General features: G+C 37.9%; 2 protein-coding genes across 2 annotated transcripts; both read left to right on the top strand.

Annotated features, from left to right (window-relative positions):
- Positions 1 to 24206, top strand: LOC121764990 (receptor like protein 22-like). The gene is made up of 3 exons (XM_042161017.1): positions 1 to 153; positions 13897 to 15975; positions 23869 to 24206. The coding sequence occupies exons 2-3, from the start codon at positions 14469 to 14471 to the stop codon at positions 24129 to 24131; spliced, it is 1770 nt and encodes a 589-aa protein (XP_042016951.1). The 5' UTR covers positions 1 to 153; positions 13897 to 14468; the 3' UTR covers positions 24132 to 24206.
- LOC121764992 (malate dehydrogenase [NADP] 1, chloroplastic-like) lies at positions 10402 to 13023 on the top strand. The gene is made up of 6 exons (XM_042161020.1): positions 10402 to 10653; positions 10769 to 10851; positions 11346 to 11432; positions 11591 to 11675; positions 11743 to 11924; positions 12086 to 13023. The coding sequence occupies exons 3-6, from the start codon at positions 11406 to 11408 to the stop codon at positions 12200 to 12202; spliced, it is 411 nt and encodes a 136-aa protein (XP_042016954.1). The 5' UTR covers positions 10402 to 10653; positions 10769 to 10851; positions 11346 to 11405; the 3' UTR covers positions 12203 to 13023.
- Positions 24207 to 24784: the final 578 nt, after the last annotated feature.

Raw genomic sequence — 24784 nt, 5'->3', positions numbered from 1 at the left:
CAATACTTGTCCGCTTCCTTTATTTGGTGTTGTTCATAGTATTTGTCGATGGCGAATGCCTCGATGATCAACAAAAGTTGTTACTTGAGCTCAGGAGCGAATTCAAATTCAACTCCTCCATTTCACATGGTTTTGAGCATTGGAATGGGACAGGTGATTGTTGCGAATGGAAGCGCGTGGGATGCGATGACTCGGGTCACGTTATCAGTTTGCTCCTCAACAGCGAGGGCATCTCCGGCAGAATTGGTGAGTCATCAGCTCTTTTCCGGTTGACATACTTGTCGAGGCTTGGCCTCTCATCCAATGACTTCACCACAACTGAGATTCCTAACCAATTCCATCGTCTCCCAAATTTGGTATACCTTGATTTGTCACAGTGTGGTTTCGTGGGACCAATTCCATCCACGTTGGCCAACCTAACTCAGCTAGTTGAACTCTACTTACCGAGTAACTTCCTCACTGGTTCGATTCCTTCATTTCATAACTGCAAGAATCTTGAATCCATAAAGCTTAGTGATAATAATTTAATGGGCTCACTTTCTCACTTACATTTTCAAGGTCTTACAAACCTTTATAGTTTAGATTTAAGCCACAATTCATTGAACGGCACCATTCCTCACCATCTTTTTGGTCTACCCTCAATACATGATCTCTATCTATCCAACAACCAATTCAGTGGACAAATCGAAGAAATTTCCATTGTAGACCACTCTAACCTTTTTCGGATGGATTTGAGTGGTAATAGGATTGGAGGTCCTATTCCTAACTTCTTCTTCCAGCTTCAAAACATGTTGAGTCTCAGGCTTTCTGACAACTTGTTCAATGCCACTTTTGAACTGAATAAGATCCAAAGTCTTACAAATCTTTCGGAACTTACTCTTTCAAACAACAACTTATCAATTGACACGACCAACATGAGTTCAACTTCAAACTTATATACATTGCACATGTCATCCTGCAATCTGCATGATTTCCCAAATCTTAGAAATTTATCCTATTTGGCAGATTTGGACCTCTCAAACAATCATTTGCGAGGGGATATTCCTAGTTGGATTTGGGGATCTGGAATGATCTCTTTGAACCTTTCTCTTAATCTTCTGACAGATTTGCAAAAGCCTTACCATATACCTACTTCTCTTTATACACTAGACTTACACTCTAACCTTTTGAGTTGTGAGTTTCCCTTACTCCGTCCAGACGCAAACGCAAGCGAATCTGATTATTATTTTGCCAATTTCTTGTTTCTCGCAAACAATAGGCTAACCGGAGTAATTCCAACCTCTATATGCAGTATATCAAGACTTATGGTTCTCGACTTGTCTTTCAATAACTTAATCGGTAGCATACCTCCCTGCCTACTGCAAGAAAGTTATTACCTTAAAGTGCTCAATCTTAGGGGAAACAACTTTATTGGTGTTATCTCCGATACATTTAATTGGGAGTGTGCCCTAAAAACCTTTGATGTTAGTGACAACAACTTAGGAGGGAAGATTCCCAAGTCTTTGGCAAATTGTGTAGAATTAGCGGTGATGAATGTTGGAAACAACAACTTTGATGATAGTTTCCCTTGCATGGCGCTGCCGGAGAGCTTGAAGGTTCTTGTGTTGCGCTCCAACAGATTCCATGGAGAGTTGAGATGTGGTAAGAGTTGGCCTGATCTTCAAATTTTGGATATATCTTCAAATCATTTCAGTGGCACTCTGGATTCCTTAAACTTCTCAAGCTGGAGAGGAATGATGCTACAAAGTCAGGCACATTTAAGGCGTTCAGCCTCCGATATTTTAAGAGGAAATGATTTATATCGGGATGAGGTGACACTAACTTTGAAAAAAGTAGAGGTGAAGCTTGTGAAGATTTGGCCTGACTTTACATGCATTGATTTGTCTTCCAATCATTTTGAGAAAGAAATACCAGATGCAATTGGTAGTCTCACCTCACTCTATCTTCTCAACTTATCACACAACTCTCTCACTCATGCAATCCCTAGATCATTGGGTGCCTTGAAAGAGCTTGGGTCGCTCGACCTCTCTTCAAACAAGCTCACCGGGAGAATACCAGATGAGCTCACAAAACTCGATTTCCTATCATTCTTGAATCTGTCTTACAATCATCTCACTGGACTGATCCCAACTAGCAGCCACTTTCAAACGTTTTCAGCGGATTCATTTGAAGGAAATGCGGGGTTATCTGGTTTCCCACTCAACGGAAGTTTCAACCCTCATCCACCAGGTCCATCGCCATCAGAGGATTCAGAACCAAAAGATGAGGAGATTGAGTGGGAATATGTGTTTGCTGCGTTTGGTTATGTTGTGGGATTCGGAAGCATTGCATGGATTCTGTTATGTTGCAGGAGCTTGAGAGAAAGATACTTTGAGAAGATAGAAGAGGTTGCTGACAAGATATTCTTTGAGAGAGGAAGGAGAAAAAGAAGACATGAAAGAAGAGTAAGAAGAAGAAGAGAAGAGAGGAATGCAGTTAGAAGAAGGCATCATCAGTGAGGTTGATTATGCAATTTGGTTTGTGTTTGATTAGCATATGGTGTGGTGTGAACTTTTGTTCTAGCAATGTGTATTTCTTTCTGTGTGCTCCAAACTTCTATCGTGTGATTGTGTTTTTGTAATATGCTGTTATATAATTAATAGATCGAACAATTTAATTGAGTATGTGTCGATTTGGAGTTTATGTAAGATTAGATCGGTCACTGCAATGCACAATAATATTTACAATAAAATAAAAAAAATCATATTAACCATAAATTTATGCTCCCTCTGTCGCACTACAAGTGGTTCATATTTTTTTAAGAAGGCAACATCATTAGTGTTTTCTGTTTTATTCTCTCTTCACTTCATTATTTCATTCATTCATCTACTTCATTCTTTCTCCACTTGACTCTATGACACTTCTCAATTTTCATGCCAAAAAGAATTTCTTACTCAGTGGTGGACCTACATGGTTGGATGGGGGCCAATGGAACTAGTAGTAGTTCAAGTGGCTTTATAGGTGGGCTAAAAAACGGCAATTCTTACTGGCCTGAGTTTGAATCTTACGTGTTATTTCTATTTTTCTTATTTATTTTATTTGTAGTTCCCATTTTTTTGTATTATGTGAATATAGAAGTCTAGTGTAAAATTTCTACGTCCACCACTTGCCTCACTTGAGACGGGGGAGAGGAATATATATATATATAGAGAGAGAGGGTCGCATGATAGGGCTTCCACGATAGAGGGCGAGATGGACGAGTCAAGGGCCGAGGAAACGCAGACCAAAGAGTAGTCAAGGCCCAACACCGTTGATCAAGCGAGAGAAGTCGAAGAGAGTCTCGGAGAAACCAGCCCGCTTTGCGGATGAATAACTCTATTAGTTTTCTTCCATAAAATGTAGTTTATTTACTTTCCTTTTTTTATTGCTGAATATTTATTTTCGTCGATATCTTGCTTGGCAAGCAAGATATCTTTGAGTCGTTTTATTTTTATCCTCGGGTTTTCTAGTCGGTTCTTTCCCGGGACGAACTAGGTTAGGTAGGTCGAACCGTCTAGGGTTGAGGATTCTATAAATACTTGAATCCCATTAGATTTTAAGAATTGAGAAATAAGACAAAAACCTTTTTCTCATTCTTTGGTTCTCGAAAACCCTAGAACTCAAACTAGGGTTCCGTCTTCTCTAATTCATCACAAACTCGTGTGCTCTTTAATTCGATAGGCGATCCGAAGCCTATCATCGCACTAGCGCAAAACCATCCCCTAGTGTAGAACTAAATATCATATAAATCATTGGATTACAAAATGGATGACTAGGGTTATGTTTCACAAATATCAGTATAGTTACACGTGCATGTTAGTATAGGGTCAAAACAAAAATAAAAAATATTAAAGCTAATCAGCCCAAAAAGAAATCTAAAAAATATAGTATTTTTTTAAATTATTGCATATAAATATCAATATGTTTACGAATTATTGCATCAGCCCAAAAGTAATTGTATACACGTACCATTTGAAGAATCATTACCAAAAATGAGGTATAAATGTGCATTTGCAAATGATCAAGGCATGTTGAGTAACATTATCTTCTCTGAAAAAAAGAGTAACATTGCAATGAATCAGGTATTGGTTTGATTACCATTATTGAAATTCGAGGAGGTTCAATTATTTTTGACACACTGATCTTCCTAAAGCAACACTAATCAGATAAAAATTCTTGTAAATATTTACTTTTTGTTTAATTTGTGTGTCTGAGTTAATTGTTTTTGTTTATTGTTATTGTTACAATATACTATTAATTCTTTAAGACTAAAGTCCCAAAATGGTCCTTAACATATTATGTTTTTTTTTGTCCAAAACATTATCTTTTAAATTATTCGGTCCATCACATTTGAAATCGGATCACATTTGGTCCATTTTGGACGGTTCCGTAAAAACATTATCTTTTATATTATTCGGTCCATCACATTTGAAATCTGATCACATTTGGTCCATTTTGGACGGTTCCGTCAAATATCTGACGGTGTTAATTACCGGGTCACAAATCCGTCACTAACTGGGAGAAACTGATCCTTCACAAATCCGTCACAAATCTGTCACAAAATGGATTTATGGTATATGCCAAAATAAAGGATCATTTTGGGACTTTAGTCGAGAAGAAACTGATTTTGATTTTGGTCCCAAAGCACAAAGGAGAGTGTATTTATTAGCAAGCAATCCAGCACCAAGATCAGTGATTCTAACACACCATTTCAAAGAAAGCAGCTTCAGCTTCTTACATCCAACAGCAATGCACCCAATCCCAATATCTGACACCAACCGGCACCTCCCCATCCACAGCTTCTCCAAATTCCTGGCCTCCGCCACAGCCGCCGCCGCATCCCTCAGCTCCGTCGCATTGCTCAAATCCAGCTCCACCAGCCTCCCGCATTTCTCGGCCAGCAGCGACAGCGCCGCGTGCGTGAAGAGCCTCGATCTCGACAGATCCACGGATCTCAGCGTCGCGTAGTAGGCCTCCGCGGCGGCGGAGATCACGCCGTCGTCGGCACTGGGGCAGTTTGTGAAATCGAGGCAGCGGATGCGGCGGTAGCGACGGAGGGCCGCCGGGAGGGAGTCGGGGTGGAGGAGCTTGAGGGTTTTGCGGTGGCGGGATTCGAGGGAGTGGAAGGATTTGGAGGTGGCGGAGAAGGATTTGGAGGAGGCGGAATCGAGGTAGTCGAGGATGGTGAAGATGATCTCTTCTGAGAGAGATTCCATTGGATTGTTGAGGAGTTGCAGTCGTTGCATTTTTGGTTTTTTGGATAGTTGAGATCTAACTAATTTTTAACTGAAATGGACACTGGGGAAGTTTTATGTTGGGGAAGGTACCATTGTCATCCTTTCTCCATCAATTCATTTTAAATTTTACTCCCATTCCGCCATTTAAAAATTGATGAACAATAAATTATTTATGGAGTTTATGCAATATTTTGGGATTAGTGACGGGTTAGTGACGGATCAGTTTCTTCCATTTAGTGACGGATTAGTGGCGGATCAGTTTCTCCCAATTAGTGACGGATTTGTGACCCGGTAATTAAAACCGTCAAAAATTTGACGGAACCGTCCAAAATGGACCAAATGTGATCCGATTTCAAATGTGAGGGACCGAATAATTCAAAAGATAATGTTTTGGACCAAAATAAAAAAAAACGCAGTATGTTAAGGATCATTTTGGGACTTTAGTCATTCTTTAATAGTACTAGTCAATTGTTGTCAACTACTGTGAGCCCATAAAAGGCCCACACTATTGATTAACCTGAACTGGGCTAAGCCCAAATAATTTACGGGCTTGGGCCATTTTAATTACGACGCAAACATATTTTCTGTTTAAGGTTTTAGATTAATTCCTTAAACAAAGTGATTCCTTTAGTTTAGCGCCGCATGAGCAATCTTGTCAAGTAAATCGATGATAAAATTTGAAATTTCTATATATAAGAGTCCAAATAAATAATTATTCTTTTTAGAATTAGTATTACATTAGACTGATATATTAGAAAATTCTCTCGACATAATAAATGTGTTAAAAATAAGTTGCCTCATCATATCATATTTCGCTGATAATGACTAATGACATGGATGATATAATTACGAAAATTGCAAACTTTCTGATATATAATCCAGTTTTTTGAAAAGTATAGGAGGAATCGAAATTTAACCAATCTTTCATGATTTATTTAGCAATGTGACAATCCAAAAATTTCAAACTTCATGAGTTAATATTCTTTTTCCAACCTTATAAAACTATTCAAATTAAAGAAAACTACATGATTTAAATGGCTATTATACTAAAAAACTAAGTCTGGATTTTGGTCTTAAAAATTAAGATGGGTAGAGAGAAAAGCAAATCAAATTTTGTTAACTCTATTTTAAAGTAAAAATATGAACATAGAAATATGTTATCCGCGCGTTGGCCTACTTGTGGAATTACAAAAGAGAGAATCAAACAAACGATAGTCTCTCAATCAAATTGTGAAAAAAGGTCATTAGTCTCTCAATTATTATAAACAGTTATGCTTGTAACATTTTAAATGTGAAAAAAGTGGGACCCACCCTTCATTACTCTCTCAATTATCATAAGCAGTTATGCATGTAACGTTTTAAATGATCGCATACTATTACAACACTTGCTCAATAAATTTAATTCATTTCAGCCTAAATATTTTGTTTGACTCAAAATCAAAATTAATTTTCTGGAGGCTTCTTCTATTGTGAAATACTCCTAGTCCCTTAAGGCCGTAATATGGAAAATTATACAAAGATAAAAAAAAATTGAAATAACTTAAACATAATTTTTTACATAAAATTTAGAAATAAGTTATGCAGACAAGCATATATCTATACATATATAAAAGACGAGTTTTGGGTATAATTTTAAATATTTATAAATTTTGGGTGCTATAGTAATTCATATGTACTACTCATATATGCGTTACTTTTTAATAGTCCACGATGTAAATAATTAATATTCCCAATCATGGTTTCATTCTCTATTAGTTCTCATATATGCGTTACTTCATACAATTATTATTGATTATTTATCATATAAACGTTACTTCATAATTATTATTGACTGAGGTAGAAAGAAGGATTTAGGATTTAGCTATTTTGGTGGCACAACAAATTTTAGTATGAAGAATCTTATTTATAGGTGATGAAACGTAAATATACTCCTTATAATTAATAAATATTTGGGTATAATTCTGTCGTAAAAAATCTTTATCGAGAACAACTATTAACATGCTTAAAAAAAATAGGCTAGACTATTCATATTCCAATAAGTTACACTTAAAATGTAATAAAAAATGATTAATGCACCAATATTCAAAGGTAATTAATGTAATAATGTTTGCTCAAACTTCTAGATTCCATGATATCAATTATTCCAATATGTATCATTTCTTCCTCGTCTAGAATTAGTGTGAATGACTAATTTATTTATGATATAATTATATATGTTTAACGTTATTATAATGAAATAAATTTTTACTATTTTATGTTCCATTTTTAGTGCAATGAATTGATATGTGGTGATATTATTGTAATGTCTCTTTCAATACTTGTCCGCTTCCTTTTTTTGGCCTTCTTCGTAGTATTTGTGGATGGCCAATGCCTCGATGATCAACAAAAGTTGTTACTTGAGCTCAGGAGCGAATTCAAATTCAACTCCTCCATTTCACAGGGTTTAGAGCATTGGAATGGGACAGGTGATTGTTGTGAATGGAAGCGCGTGAAATGCGAGGACTCGGGTCACGTTATCAGTTTGCTCCTCAACAGCGAGGGCATCTCCGGCAGAATTGGTGAGTCATCAGCTCTTTTCCGGTTGACATACTTGTCGAGCCTTGACCTCTCATCCAATGACTTCACCACAACTGAGATTCCTAACCAATTCCATCATCTCCCAAATTTGGCAATCCTTGATTTGTCAGACTCTGGTTTCAAGGGACCAATTCCATCCACGCTGGCCAACCTAACTCAGCTAGTTGAACTCTACTTACCGAGTAACTTCCTCACTGGTTCGATTCCTTCATTTCATAACTGCAAGAATCTTGAATCCATAAAGCTTAGTGATAATAATTTAATGGGCTCACTTTCCCACTTGCATTTTCAAGGTCTTACAAACCTCAGTCGTTTAGATTTAAGCCACAATTCATTGAACGGCACCATTCCTAACCATCTTTTTTCCTTCCCTTCAATTAATTATCTCTATCTATCCAACAACCAATTCAGTGGACAAATCGAAGAAATTTCCATTATAGAGTTTCCCTTACTCCGTCCAGACGCAAACGCAAACGAAAACGAATCTGATTATTATTTTGCCAATTTCTTGTTTCTCGCAAACAATAGGCTAACCGGAGTAATTCCAACCTCTATATGCAGTATATCAAGACTTATGGTTCTCGACTTGTCTTTCAATAACTTAATCGGTAGCATACCTCCCTGCCTACTGCAAGAAAGTTATTACCTTAAAGTGCTCAATCTTAGGGGAAACAACTTTATTGGTGTTATCCCTGATACATTTAATTGGGAGTGTGGGCTAAAAACCTTTGATGTTAGTGACAACAACTTAGGAGGGAAGATTCCCAAGTCTTTGGCAAATTGTGTAGAATTAGCGGTGATGAATGTTGGAAACAACAACTTTGATGATAGTTTCCCTTGCATGGCGCTGCCGGAGAGCTTGAAGGTTCTTGTGTTGCGCTCCAACAGATTCCATGGAGAGTTGAGATGTGGTAAGAGTTGGCCTGATCTTCAAATTTTGGATATATCTTCAAATCATTTCAGTGGCACTCTGGATTCCCTAAACTTCTCAAGCTGGAGAGGAATGATGCTACAAAGTCAGGCACATTTAAGGCGTTCACCCTCCGATATTTTAAATGCAAGTTATTTATATCGGGATGAGGTGACAATAATTGTGAAAAATGTAGAAGTGAGGCTTGTGAAGATTTGGCCTGACTTTACATGCATTGATTTGTCTTCCAATCATTTTGAGAAAGAAATACCAGATGCAATTGGTAGTCTCACCTCACTCTATCTTCTCAACTTATCACACAACTCTCTCACTCATGCAATCCCTAGATCATTGGGTGCCTTGAAAGAGCTTGGGTCGCTCGACCTCTCTTCAAACAAGCTCACCGGGAGAATACCAGATGAGCTCACAAAACTCGATTTCCTATCATTCTTGAATCTGTCTTACAATCATCTCACTGGACTGATCCCAACTAGCAGCCACTTTCAAACGTTTTCAGCGGATTCATTTGAAGGAAATGCGGGGTTATCTGGTTTCCCACTCAACGGAAGTTTCAACAACCGCCCTCCACCAGGTCCATCGCCATCAGAGGATTCAGAACCAAAAGATGAGGAGATTGAGTGGGAATATGTGTTTGCTGCGTTTGGTTATGTTGTGGGATTCGGAAGCATTGCATGGATTCTGTTATGTTGCAGGAGCTTGAGAGAAAGATACTTTGAGAAGATAGAAGAGGTTGCTGACAAGATATTCTTTGAGAGAGGAAGGAGAAAGAGACATGAAAGAAGAGTAAGAAGAAGAGAAGAGAGGAATGCGTTTAGAAGAAGGCATCATCAGTGAGATTGAGCAATGTGGTTTGTGTTTAATTAGCATATGGTGTGGTGTGAAGTTTTGTTTTAGCTATGTGTATTTTTTTTGTGTGCTCCAAACTTCTATCGTGTGATTGTGTGTTTTGTAATATGCTGTTATTTCATTAATAGATCCAACAATTTAATTGAGTATGTGTCGATTTGGAGTTTATGTAAGATTAGATCGGTCACTGCAATGCACAATAATATTTAGAATAAAATAAAAAAATTCATATTAACCCTAAATTTATGCTCCTTCTGTCCCACTAAATTTATTTATTTCAATTTATAAATATTGTAATAATAATAATAATAATAATTATTATTTAAATACATTATAAAATATGGTAAAATTATTGTTTGTTTCGCACTTTTCAAAAGTTAATTATAAATTATAAATCTTTATCATTAGCAGTTATTTCATTTGTCTCATTTTCTACAAAATAGTGACTAATTTTAGGGAGGGAGTATTATTCTTGATTTTTTTTTTATCTTGTGTTTGAGCAAACAAACCAAAGACCTCAACTTCACCAAAATTTACCAAATTTGTAGCCATCCCCATACGAAAGCAACTTACTAGAATCATAAAAATCTCAATGTCGCCCGCAGGGGCGTAGCGCAGTTGGCAACGGATGGGCAGGTCTTGCTACAATAAAAATTTCAATGCATTAAAAATTTCCCAAATCAGTACAAACAGAAATTAACTCTTTTCCAGATGAGATGATATCTTGTCGCCACGTGTCATCCCCTCCAACCTCATAACTCCAACTCCCATATATCCATTCTCTTACTCATTCATCATCCTCTGCTTTCCCTCCCACTTTTCACACACTCAAATCCCATCTCTCCTTCACACTTTTCACACACACACACACAGAGCCTCAGCTGCAGCTCCAATGGCGGCGGTGGCAGAGCTAACTCAATACACAAACACATCCCACCGTTTTTCATCGGAGGTTTCGTATGCTTCCTCGAGAATTTCCGGCCTCCGCCGCCTCCATCTCCGGCCGATCAAGAATTCGGGAATTAGGTGCTCTGTCACGTCCAAGTAAGTCTTTTTTTTTGCAGAAATGTCATCAAATTTCAGCTGTTTTGGGGGTTTTTTTTTTATTGATTGAGTGAAGTTGATAAAAGTTTGTTTTTTGATGGATTTGTTTGCGCAGTGAAGTTCAGGCGGCGCCGGAGGCGGTGAAGGCGGAGGAAGTAAAGAAGAAAGCTGAGTTTGTCTAACTATGATCTCAAAGCTGTGAGTATTTTTAGTGCACATATCGCGTTCGACATAATTCTCATGCGATTTTAATACTCCCTTGGTCCACGAAAAATAGGCCTAAAGAGGTGTGACACAAGTTTTAATAAGGGTGGTTGAAATATTGTGGATAAAGAAATTTTAAGTGATGTATAAAAAATGCATTTTTAGTAAGAAAGTAGTGATCCATGTAGTAGATAAGGATAAAAAGTAAATAAATTTATATATTGAAGAACTATTAGACAGTTTGTATGGTTTGTGCCACCAACTGATAAGTTTTCAAGTTCTCTTTTTAAGATAGTTCTCGATTGAAACACTGTCGAACGTAATATATTGTGAGTCATAGTTTATATATGGAGGGATAGAGTAGAATTAGAACTTTCATAAATTTGTTAAATTTATACAAATTGAGTTTAATTCATGGTCGCTAGCGTGAAATATCTGGTTCCGTGGTGCCCTAATGTGTGGATGCACGCTTTCCGTGTCGTTGGCAGGAGGAGGAAACGAAGTCGTGGAAGAAGTTGGTTAACATCGCGGTCTCCGGTGCTGCGGGGATGATATCCAATCATCTACTCTTCAAAGTAAGAAAATTTTGTTCCAATAGTATCTTAAGTTGGGATTCTGTTGAACTGTCAATGCACAAATGCATGTTTTGTGATTGAAAAATGAAGGCTTCATTGTGAATTAATTGCTTCAAGAAGTATTAACAATTTGAGTAATAGATTTTGTGATATTTCAGCTTGCTTCTGGTGAGGTTCTTGGATATGATCAGCCGATTGCCTTGAAATTATTGGGATCCGAGCGATCACTGCAGGCGCTTGAAGGTATGAATTTGAACTCCGAAGCTCCAAGTCGTTGTAATTTTGTCTGCTACTAACCATAACATTCTAGGTGTGGCAATGGAGCTTGAGGACTCGTTGTTTCCCCTACTAAGGGAAGTGAGCATCGGCATTGATCCATACGAAGTCTTCCAAGATGCGGATTGGGCTCTCCTGATTGGAGCCAAGCCTCGTGGACCAGGCATGGAGCGAGCAGCGTTACTAGACATCAATGGACAGATCTTTGTCGAACAGGTTTCGCTTCTTGTTCTCTGTCTTCTTCGTGTTTTATGTGTGTGACGGACTTTAGTTGTGGTTGTAAGGCAACATAGCTACACGGTTCATAGACCAAAATGAACCTTCTCCTCTCGTTGGCCAGTTTGTTGAATGAATTCTTATGTTTGGACTATATGCAGGGGAAGGCCCTTAACGCTGTTGCTTCCCGTGATGTGAAAGTGCTCGTCGTGGGAAACCCTTGCGTGTGGGATTGGAAAATTCAACTCGCCTGGAAGGTTGTTAGAGTGCAAGTCTAGGAACTTAAGAGAAGCAGACATATGGTATGGCTTTTGCAAATCTTTCAGAAGATTGGTTCAAGAACCGGAGTTCTGGTCTCCAAATCCAACAATCCGATTGTTTGGCCGGTCCAGATATTCCAGTACGTCCGAATACTTTATAAACTCGGGGAAAGTCCATAACTGCTTGAATTGTGGCTTTTGACATCAGTAAACAAGTTTTTCGAAAGATCCAAATACTCGAGGCTATGAAGTTGGAAGAAAGAGTCCGGTACATATCCCTCTAACTGATTACTACTCAAATCTATTGTAACAACGCTAGAGAAGTTTGCAACGGGAAATTCTTCAACTAGTCCGGTTGTTGCTAAGACGAAGTTCCAACAATGAAGGAAGGCAAAAAGCAGAAGTAGGAATGCCACCACAGAATGAATTGAAACCCAAGTTTAAATAAAGAAGATTGGAAAAACCTCGAAAAAGAGTTGAAGAAAGTGAGCCCGTGAAAGAGTGATACGAAGTGGAGATTGTACAAGCACACAAATAGGGAAGTGGTTTGGCCAAGTATGCGTCAGCAGAATAGTCCCTCAAATGATGGCTAACTTGGTCAGCTATGCAAGCTAACCGATGGAGAGATATGGGGGAGACAAATCAGTAGATTGTTAGGTTGTTATTTCAGTTTCTTTATTCCTATTTTGTTGCATTAGTTTTCATATAAATAGAGAGGACCCCAGACGTTGAAAAGCATCTTGGATAGATCATTTTGTATTGGACGACGTAGTCGTAGGCCTCTGCGGAGGAATGTTATTCTTTACGTTCCCATCAATTCAAAGTGATCGTTCCTCTTATTCTTGCATTTACAAAGCATTGTTTCGAATTGGGAGCATAACTCGTGCTCTAAACCTCTCTTCCGCCTTTCACTCCTATCAATTTTCGAATTGGTGAGCATAACTCGTGCTCTAAACCTCTCTTCCGCCTTTCACTCCTAACAATTGGTGCGGCGAACGAGCCTTTCACTCCTATCAAAGAGCTATAAGACAAGTCTACATAAGTTAGGGTTCAGTCAGTGAAGCAAAGGTGGAAGGAAGCGAACCGGTGAAAAGGCAATCGGACAGGTCTATCTCCGACAACGACCTGAGATTGCTAAGCGAACTTGGTATGATACCCGAAAAATTAGTGACACTCAGCCTCATAGACTTAACAGACCCTGTCTTTGTAAATGGTGGTACGCTTCCGCTAAGCAGTTTATTATGAGACAAATCAAGATTTTCCAAACCTGGAATACCAAATATCACTCCAGGAAAGAAACCTTCCAAACCACACCCAACAAGGCTCAAAGTGTTCAAACTCGAAAAACTGGCGAACATGTCCCGAACTACTCTGGACAGATCATTCAGATCTAGTCGAAGAACAGACAGGGAACGGAGTTGCCAGAAGGACTTAAACAAAGGGCCAAGCAGAGAGCACCGGCACAAACTCAGCCCGGTGATGTTAGGCAAAAACGATGATATCACACGACTCCATTCTTTCCTGTCGTGAGAGGAAGTAACATTGACACCATCAAGATAGAGCTCTGTAAGCCCTGTTAGATTCCCAACAAGCATCTCCAAATTCGGGTGATCGAGTTTGAAGAGGCTCGATGAATCATTGACTCCACCGGAAATGGACTCATTGTTGAGCTCTATCCATTTCACAGGGTTTAGAGCATTGGAATGGGACAGGTGATTGTTGCGAATGGAAGCGCGTGGGATGCGATGACTCGGGTCACGTTATCAGTTTGCTCCTCAACAGCGAGGGCATCTCCGGCAGAATTGGTGAGTCATCAGCTCTTTTCCGGTTGACATACTTGTCGAGGCTTGGCCTCTCATCCAATGACTTCACCACAACTGAGATTCCTAACCAATTCCATCGTCTCCCAAATTTGGTATACCTTGATTTGTCACAGTGTGGTTTCGTGGGACCAATTCCATCCACGTTGGCCAACCTAACTGAGCTAGTTTTTCTCGAGTTATCAAACAACTTCCTCACTGGATCGATTCCTTCATTTCATAACTGCAAGAATCTTGAATCCATAAGGCTTGGGGATAATAATCTAATTGGCTCACTTTCTCACTTGGATTTTCAAGGTCTTACAAACCTCAGTATTTTAGATTTAAGCTACAATTCATTGAACGGCACCATTCCTAACCATCTTTTTTCCTTCCCTTCAATTAATTATCTCTATCTATCCAACAACCAATTCAGTGGACAAATCGAAGAAATTTCCATTGTAGACCACTCTAACCTTTTTGGGATGGATTTGAGTGGTAATAGGATTGGAGGTTCTATTCCTAACTTCTTCTTCCAGCTTCTAAACTTAAGAGATCTCGTGCTTTCTGACAACTTGTTCAATGGCACTTTTGAACTGAATAAGATCCAAACAAGTCTTTTGGAACTTACTCTTTCAAACAACAACTTATCAGTTGACACGACCAACATGAGTTCAAGTTCAAACTTAAATTTATTGCACATGTCATCCTGCGATCTGCATGATTTCCCAAATCTTAGAAATTTATCCTATTTGGCAGATTTGGACCTCTCAAACAATCATTTGCGAGGGGATATTCCTAGTTGGATTTGGGGATCTGGAATGAGCTCTTTGAACCTTTCTCTTAATCTTCTGACAGATTTGCAAAAGCCTTACCATATACCTACTTCTCTTGATACACTAGACTTACACTCAAACCTTTTGAGTTGTGAGTTTCCCTTACTCCGTCCAGACGCAAACGCAAACGAAAACGAATCTGATTATTATTTTGCCAATTTCTTGTTTCTCGCAAACAATAGGCTAACCGGAGTAATTCCAACCTCTATATGCAGTATATCAAGACTTATGGTTCTCGACTTGTCTTTCAATAACTTAATCGGTAGCATACCTCCCTGCCTACTGCAAGAAAGTTATTACCTTAAAGTGCTCAATCTTAGGGGAAACAACTTTATTGGTGTTATCCCTGATACATTTAATTGGGAGTGTGGGCTAAAAACCTTTGATGTTAGTGACAACAACTTAGGAGGGAAGATTCCCAAGTCTTTGGCAAATTGTGTAGAATTAGCGGTGATGAATGTTGGAAACAACAACTTTGATGATAGTTTCCCTTGCATGGCGCTGCCGGAGAGCTTGAAGGTTCTTGTGTTGCGCTCCAACAGATTCCATGGAGAGTTGAGATGTGGTAAGAGTTGGCCTGATCTTCAAATTTTGGATATATCTTCAAATCATTTAAGTGGCACTCTGGATTCCCTAAACTTCTCAAGCTGGAGAGGAATGATGCTACAAAGTCAGGCACATTTAAGGCGTTCACCCTCCGATATTTTAAATGCAAGTTATTTATATCGGGATGAGGTGACAATAATTGTGAAAAATGTAGAAGTGAGGCTTGTGAAGATTTGGCCTGACTTTACATGCATTGATTTGTCTTCCAATCATTTTGAGAAAGAAATACCAGATGCAATTGGTAGTCTCACCTCACTCTATCTTCTCAACTTATCACACAACTCTCTCACTCATGCAATCCCAAGATCATTGGGTGCCTTGACAGAGCTTGGGTCGCTCGACCTCTCTTCAAACAAGCTCACCGGGAGAATACCAGATGAGCTCACAAAACTCGATTTCCTATCATTCTTGAATCTGTCTTACAATCATCTCACTGGACTGATCCCAACTAGCAGCCACTTTCAAACGTTTTCAGCGGATTCATTTGAAGGAAATGCGGGGTTATCTGGTTTCCCACTCAACGGAAGTTTCAACAACCGCCCTCCACCAGGTCCATCGCCATCAGAGGATTCAGAACCAAAAGAGGAGGAGATTGAGTGGGAATATGTGTTTGCTGCGTCTGGTTATGTTGTGGGATTCGGAAGCATTGCATGGATTCTGTTATGTTGCAGGAGCTTGAGAGAAAGATACTTTGAGAAGATAGAAGAGGTTGCTGACAAGATATTCTTTGAGAGAGGAAGGAGAAAAAGAAGACATGAAAGAAGAGTAAGAAGAAGAAGAGAAGAGAGGAATGCAGTTAGAAGAAGGCATCATCAGTGAGGTTGAGCAATGTGGTTTGTGTTTAATTAGAGCATATATGAAATGTGATGTAAAACTTTCTTTTAGCAATGTGTGATTGTGTTTTTGTAATGTGAAAACTGTGTTTTTAACAACCGCCGTCCACCTGGTCCATCACCATCAGAGGATTCAGAATCAAAAGATGAGGAGATTGAGTGGGAATATGTGTTTGCTGCGTTTGGTTATGTTGTGGGATTCGGAAGCATTGCATGGATTCTGTTATGTTGCAGGAGCTTGAGAGAAAGATACTTTGAGAAGATAGAAGAGGTTGCTGACAAGATATTCTTTGAGAGAGGAAGGAGAAAGAGACATGAAAGAAGAGTAAGAAGAAGAGAAGAGAGGAATGCGTTTAGAAGAAGGCATCATCAGTGAGATTGAGCAATGTGGTTTGTGTTTAATTAGAGCATATATGAAATGTGATGTAAAACTTTCTTTTAGCAATGTGTGATTGTGTTTTTGTAATGTGAAAACTGTGTTTTTAACAACCGCCGTCCACCTGGTCCATCACCATCAGAGGATTCAGAATCAAAAGATGAGGAGATTGAGTGGGAATATGTGTTTGCTGCGTTTGGTTATGTTGTGGGATTCGGAAGCATTGCATGGATTCTGTTATGTTGCAGGAGCTTGAGAGAAAGATACTTTGAGAAGATAGAAGAGGTTGCTGACAAGATATTCTTTGAGAGAGGAAGGAGAAAAAGAAGACATGAAAGAAGAGTAAGAAGAAGAAGAGAAGAGAGGAATGCAGTTAGAAGAAGGCATCATCAGTGAGGTTGATTATGCAATTTGGTTTGTGTTTGATTAGCATATGGTGTGGTGTGAACTTTTGTTCTAGCAATGTGTATTTCTTTCTGTGTGCTCCAAACTTCTATCGTGTGATTGTGTTTTTGTAATATGCTGTTATATAATTAATAGATCGAACAATTTAATTGAGTATGTGTCGATTTGGAGTTTATGTAAGATTAGATCGGTCACTGCAATGCACAATAATATTTACAATAAAATAAAAAAAATCATATTAACCATAAATTTATGCTCCCTCTGTCGCACTACAAGTGGTTCATATTTTTTAAGAAGGCAACATCATTAGTGTTTTCTGTTTTATTCTCTCTTCACTTCATTATTTCATTCATTCATCTACTTCATTCTTTCTCCACTTGACTCTATGACACTTCTCAATTTTCATGCCAAAAAGAATTTCTTACTCAGTGGTGGACCTACATGGTTGGATGGGGGCCAATGGAACTAGTAGTAGTTCAAGTGGCTTTATAGGTGGGCTAAAAAACGGCAATTCTTACTGGCCTGAGTTTGAATCTTACGTGTTATTTCTATTTTTCTTATTTATTTTATTTGTAGTTCCCATTTTTTTGTATTATGTGAATATAGAAGTCTAGTGTAAAATTTCTACGTCCACCACTTGCCTCACTTGAGACGGGGGAGAGGAATATATATATATATAGAGAGAGAGGGTCGCATGATAGGGCTTCCACGATAGAGGGCGAGATGGACGAGTCAAGGGCCGAGGAAACGCAGACCAAAGAGTAGTCAAGGCCCAACACCGTTGATCAAGCGAGAGAAGTCGAAGAGAGTCTCGGAGAAACCAGCCCGCTTTGCGGATGAATAACTCTATTAGTTTTCTTCCATAAAATGTACTAGTTTATTTACTTTCCTTTTTTTATTGCTGAATATTTATTTTCGTCGATATCTTGCTTGGCAAGCAAGATATCTTTGAGTCGTTTTATTTTTATCCTCGGGTTTTCTAGTCGGTTCTTTCCCGGGACGAACTAGGTTAGGTAGGTCGAACCGTCTAGGGTTGAGGATTCTATAAATACTTGAATCCCATTAGATTTTAAGAATTGAGAAATAAGACAAAAACCTTTTTCTCATTCTTTGGTTCTCGAAAACCCTAGAACTCAAACTAGGGTTCCGTCTTCTCTAATTCATCACAAACTCGTGTGCTCTTTAATTCGATAGGCGATCCGAAGCCTATCATCGCACTAGCGCAAAACCATCCCCTAGTGTAGAACTAAATATCATATAAATCATTGGATTACAAAATGGATGACTAGGGTTATGTTTCACAAATATCAGTATAGTTACACGTGCATGTTAGTATAGGGTCAAAACAAAAATAAAAAATATTAAAGCTAATCAGCCCAAAAAGAAATCTCAAAAATATAGTATTTTTTTAAATTATTGCATATAAATATCAATATGTTTACGAATTATTGCATCAGCCCAAAAGTAATTGTATACACGTACCATTTGAAGAATCATTACCAAAAATGAGGTATAAATGTGCATTTGCAAATGATCAAGGCATGTTGAGTAACATTATCTTCTCTGAAAAAAAGAGTAACATTGCAATGAATCAGGTATTGGTTTGATTGCCATTATTGAAATTCGAGGAGGTTCAATTATTTTTGACACACTGATCTTCCTAAAGCAACACTAATCAGATAAAAATTCTTGTAAATATTTACTTTTTGTTTAATTTGTGTGTGTGAGTTAATTGTTTTTGTTTATTGTTATTGTTACAATATACTATTAATTCTTTAAGACTAAAGTCCCAAAATGGTCCTTAACATATTATGTTTTTTTTTGTCCAAAACATTATCTTTTAAATTATTCGGTCCATCACATTTGAAATCGGATCACATTTGGTCCATTTTGGACGGTTCCGTAAAAACATTATTTTTTATATTATTCGGTCCATCACATTTGAAATCTGATCACATTTGGTCCATTTTGGACGGTTCCGTCAAATATCTGACGGTGTTAATTACCGGGTCACAAATCCGTCACTAACTAGGAGAAACTGATCCTTCACAAATCCGTCACAAATCTGTCACAAAATGAATTTATGGTATATGCCAAAATAAAGGATCATTTTGGGACTTTAGTCGAGAAGAAACTGATTTTGATTTTGGTCCTAAAGCACAAAGGAGAGTGTATTTATTAGCAAGCAATCCAGCACCAAGATCAGTGATTCTAACACACCATTTCAAAGAAAGCAGCTTCAGCTTTTTACATCCAACAGCAATGCACTCAATCCCAATATCTGACACCAACCGGCACCTCCCCATCCACAGCTTCTCCAAATTCCTGGCCTCCGCCACAGCCGCCGCCGCCGCATCCCTCAGCTCCGTCGCATTGCTCAAATCCAGTTCCACCAGCCTCCCGCATTTCTCGGCCAGCAGCGACAGCGCCGCGTGCGTGAAGAGCCTCGATCTCGACAGATCCACGGATCTCAGCGTCGCGTAGTAGGCCTCCGCGGCGGCGGAGATCACGCCGTCGTCGGCACTGGGGCAGTTTGTGAAATCGAGGCAGCGGATGCGGCGGTAGCGACGGAGGGCCGCCGGGAGGGAGTCGGGGTGGAGGAGCTTGAGGGTTTTGCGGTGGCGGGATTCGAGGGAGTGGAAGGATTTGGAGGTGGCGGAGAAGGATTTGGAGGAGGCGGAATCGAGGTAGTCGAGGATGGTGAAGATGATCTCTTCTGAGAGAGATTCCATTGGATTGTTGAGGAGTTGCAGTCGTTGCATTTTTGGTTTTTTGGATAGTTGAGATCTAACTAATTTTTAACTGAAATGGACACTGGGGAAGTTTTATGTTGGGGAAGGTACCATTGTCATCCTTTCTCCATCAATTCATTTTAAATTTTACTCCCATTCCGCCATTTAAAAATTGATGAACAATAAATTATTTATGGAGTTTATGCAATATTTTGGGATTAGTGACGGGTTAGTGACGGATCAGTTTCTCCCATTTAGTGACGGATTAGTGACGGATCAGTTTCTCCCAATTAGTGACGGATTTGTGACCCGGTAATTAAAACCGTCAAAAATTTGACGGAACCGTCCAAAATGGACCAAATGTGATCCGATTTCAAATGTGAGGGACCGAATAATTCAAAAGATAATGTTTTGGACCAAAATAAAAAAAAACGCAGTATGTTAAGGATCATTTTGGGACTTTAGTCATTCTTTAATAGTACTAGTCAATTGTTGTCAACTACTGTGAGCCCATAAAAGGCCCACACTATTGATTAACCTGAACTGGGCTAAGCCCAAATAATTTACGGGCTTGGGCCATTTTAATTACGACGCAAACATATTTTCTGTTTAAGGTTTTAGATTAATTCCTTAAACAAAGTGATTCCTTTAGTTTAGCGCCGCATGAGCAATCTTGTCAAGTAAATCGATGATAAAATTTGAAATTTCTATATATAAGAGTCCAAATAAATAATTATTCTTTTTAGAATTAGTATTACATTAGACTGATATATTAGAAAATTCTCTCGACATAATAAATGTGTTAAAAATAAGTTGCCTCATCATATCATATTTCGCTGATAATGACTAATGACATGGATGATATAATTACGAAAATTGCAAACTTTCTGATATATAATCCAGTTTTTTGAAAAGTATAGGAGGAATCGAAATTTAACCAATCTTTCATGATTTATTTAGCAATGTGACAATCCAAAAATTTCAAACTTCATGAGTTAATATTCTTTTTCCAACCTTATAAAACTATTCAAATTAAAGAAAACTACATGATTTAAATGGCTATTATACTAAAAAACTAAGTCTGGATTTTGGTCTTAAAAATTAAGATGGGTAGAGAGAAAAGCAAATCAAATTTTGTTAACTCTATTTTAAAGTAAAAATATGAACATAGAAATATGTTATCCGCGCGTTGGCCTACTTGTGGAATTACAAAAGAGAGAATCAAACAAACGATAGTCTCTCAATCAAATTGTGAAAAAAGGTCATTAGTCTCTCAATTATTATAAACAGTTATGCTTGTAACATTTTAAATGTGAAAAAAGTGGGACCCACCCTTCATTACTCTCTCAATTATCATAAGCAGTTATGCATGTAACGTTTTAAATGATCGCATACTATTACAACACTTGCTCAATAAATTTAATTCATTTCAGCCTAAATATTTTGTTTGACTCAAAATCAAAATTAATTTTCTGGAGGCTTCTTCTATTGTGAAATACTCCTAGTCCCTTAAGGCCGTAATATGGAAAATTATACAAAGATAAAAAAAAATTGAAATAACTTAAACATAATTTTTTACATAAAATTTAGAAATAAGTTATGCAGACAAGCATATATCTATACATATATAAAAGACGAGTTTTGGGTATAATTTTAAATATTTATAAATTTTGGGTGCTATAGTAATTCATATGTACTACTCATATATGCGTTACTTTTTAATAGTCCACGATGTAAATAATTAATATTCCCAATCATGGTTTCATTCTCTATTAGTTCTCATATATGCGTTACTTCATACAATTATTATTGATTATTTATCATATAAACGTTACTTCATAATTATTATTGACTGAGGTAGAAAGAAGGATTTAGGATTTAGCTATTTTGGTGGCACAACAAATTTTAGTATGAAGAATCTTATTTATAGGTGATGAAACGTAAATATACTCCTTATAATTAATAAATATTTGGGTATAATTCTGTCGTAAAAAATCTTTATCGAGAACAACTATTAACATGCTTAAAAAAAATAGGCTAGACTATTCATATTCCAATAAGTTACACTTAAAATGTAATAAAAAATGATTAATGCACCAATATTCAAAGGTAATTAATGTAATAATGTTTGCTCAAACTTCTAGATTCCATGATATCAATTATTCCAATATGTATCATTTCTTCCTCGTCTAGAATTAGTGTGAATGACTAATTTATTTATGATATAATTATATATGTTTAACGTTATTATAATGAAATAAATTTTTACTATTTTATGTTCCATTTTTAGTGCAATGAATTGATATGTGGTGATATTATTGTAATGTCTCTTTCAATACTTGTCCGCTTCCTTTTTTTGGCCTTCTTCGTAGTATTTGTGGATGGCCAATGCCTCGATGATCAACAAAAGTTGTTACTTGAGCTCAGGAGCGAATTCAAATTCAACTCCTCCATTTCACAGGGTTTAGAGCATTGGAATGGGACAGGTGATTGTTGTGAATGGAAGCGCGTGAAATGCGAGGACTCGGGTCACGTTATCAGTTTGCTCCTCAACAGCGAGGGCATCTCCGGCAGAATTGGTGAGTCATCAGCTCTTTTCCGGTTGACATACTTGTCGAGCCTTGACCTCTCATCCAATGACTTCACCACAACTGAGATTCCTAACCAATTCCATCATCTCCCAAATTTGGCAATCCTTGATTTGTCAGACTCTGGTTTCAAGGGACCAATTCCATCCACGCTGGCCAACCTAACTCAGCTAGTTGAACTCTACTTACCGAGTAACTTCCTCACTGGTTCGATTCCTTCATTTCATAACTGCAAGAATCTTGAATCCATAAAGCTTAGTGATAATAATTTAATGGGCTCACTTTCCCACTTGCATTTTCAAGGTCTTACAAACCTCAGTCGTTTAGATTTAAGCCACAATTCATTGAACGGCACCATTCCTAACCATCTTTTTTCCTTCCCTTCAATTAATTATCTCTATCTATCCAACAACCAATTCAGTGGACAAATCGAAGAAATTTCCATTATAGAGTTTCCCTTACTCCGTCCAGACGCAAACGCAAACGAAAACGAATCTGATTATTATTTTGCCAATTTCTTGTTTCTCGCAAACAATAGGCTAACCGGAGTAATTCCAACCTCTATATGCAGTATATCAAGACTTATGGTTCTCGACTTGTCTTTCAATAACTTAATCGGTAGCATACCTCCCTGCCTACTGCAAGAAAGTTATTACCTTAAAGTGCTCAATCTTAGGGGAAACAACTTTATTGGTGTTATCCCTGATACATTTAATTGGGAGTGTGGGCTAAAAACCTTTGATGTTAGTGACAACAACTTAGGAGGGAAGATTCCCAAGTCTTTGGCAAATTGTGTAGAATTAGCGGTGATGAATGTTGGAAACAACAACTTTGATGATAGTTTCCCTTGCATGGCGCTGCCGGAGAGCTTGAAGGTTCTTGTGTTGCGCTCCAACAGATTCCATGGAGAGTTGAGATGTGGTAAGAGTTGGCCTGATCTTCAAATTTTGGATATATCTTCAAATCATTTCAGTGGCACTCTGGATTCCCTAAACTTCTCAAGCTGGAGAGGAATGATGCTACAAAGTCAGGCACATTTAAGGCGTTCACCCTCCGATATTTTAAATGCAAGTTATTTATATCGGGATGAGGTGACAATAATTGTGAAAAATGTAGAAGTGAGGCTTGTGAAGATTTGGCCTGACTTTACATGCATTGATTTGTCTTCCAATCATTTTGAGAAAGAAATACCAGATGCAATTGGTAGTCTCACCTCACTCTATCTTCTCAACTTATCACACAACTCTCTCACTCATGCAATCCCTAGATCATTGGGTGCCTTGAAAGAGCTTGGGTCGCTCGACCTCTCTTCAAACAAGCTCACCGGGAGAATACCAGATGAGCTCACAAAACTCGATTTCCTATCATTCTTGAATCTGTCTTACAATCATCTCACTGGACTGATCCCAACTAGCAGCCACTTTCAAACGTTTTCAGCGGATTCATTTGAAGGAAATGCGGGGTTATCTGGTTTCCCACTCAACGGAAGTTTCAACCCTCATCCACCAGGTCCATCGCCATCAGAGGATTCAGAACCAAAAGATGAGGAGATTGAGTGGGAATATGTGTTTGCTGCGTTTGGTTATGTTGTGGGATTCGGAAGCATTGCATGGATTCTGTTATGTTGCAGGAGCTTGAGAGAAAGATACTTTGAGAAGATAGAAGAGGTTGCTGACAAGATATTCTTTGAGAGAGGAAGGAGAAAGAGACATGAAAGAAGAGTAAGAAGAAGAGAAGAGAGGAATGCGTTTAGAAGAAGGCATCATCAGTGAGATTGAGCAATGTGGTTTGTGTTTAATTAGCATATGGTGTGGTGTGAAGTTTTGTTTTAGCTATGTGTATTTTTTTTGTGTGCTCCAAACTTCTATCGTGTGATTGTGTGTTTTGTAATATGCTGTTATTTCATTAATAGATCCAACAATTTAATTGAGTATGTGTCGATTTGGAGTTTATGTAAGATTAGATCGGTCACTGCAATGCACAATAATATTTAGAATAAAATAAAAAAATTCATATTAACCCTAAATTTATGCTCCTTCTGTCCCACTAAATTTATTTATTTCAATTTATAAATATTGTAATAATAATAATAATAATAATTATTATTTAAATACATTATAAAATATGGTAAAATTATTGTTTGTTTCGCACTTTTCAAAAGTTAATTATAAATTATAAATCTTTATCATTAGCAGTTATTTCATTTGTCTCATTTTCTACAAAATAGTGACTAATTTTAGGGAGGGAGTATTATTCTTGATTTTTTTTTTATCTTGTGTTTGAGCAAACAAACCAAAGACCTCAACTTCACCAAAATTTACCAAATTTGTAGCCATCCCCATACGAAAGCAACTTACTAGAATCATAAAAATCTCAATGTCGCCCGCAGGGGCGTAGCGCAGTTGGCAACGGATGGGCAGGTCTT

Source organism: Salvia splendens, chromosome 14 (assembly GCF_004379255.2).
Source record: "Salvia splendens isolate huo1 chromosome 14, SspV2, whole genome shotgun sequence".
Taxonomy (NCBI): domain Eukaryota; kingdom Viridiplantae; phylum Streptophyta; class Magnoliopsida; order Lamiales; family Lamiaceae; genus Salvia; species Salvia splendens.
The sequence above is the reverse complement of the archived record's forward strand: the minus strand, read 5'-3'. Positions and strand labels throughout refer to the sequence as shown.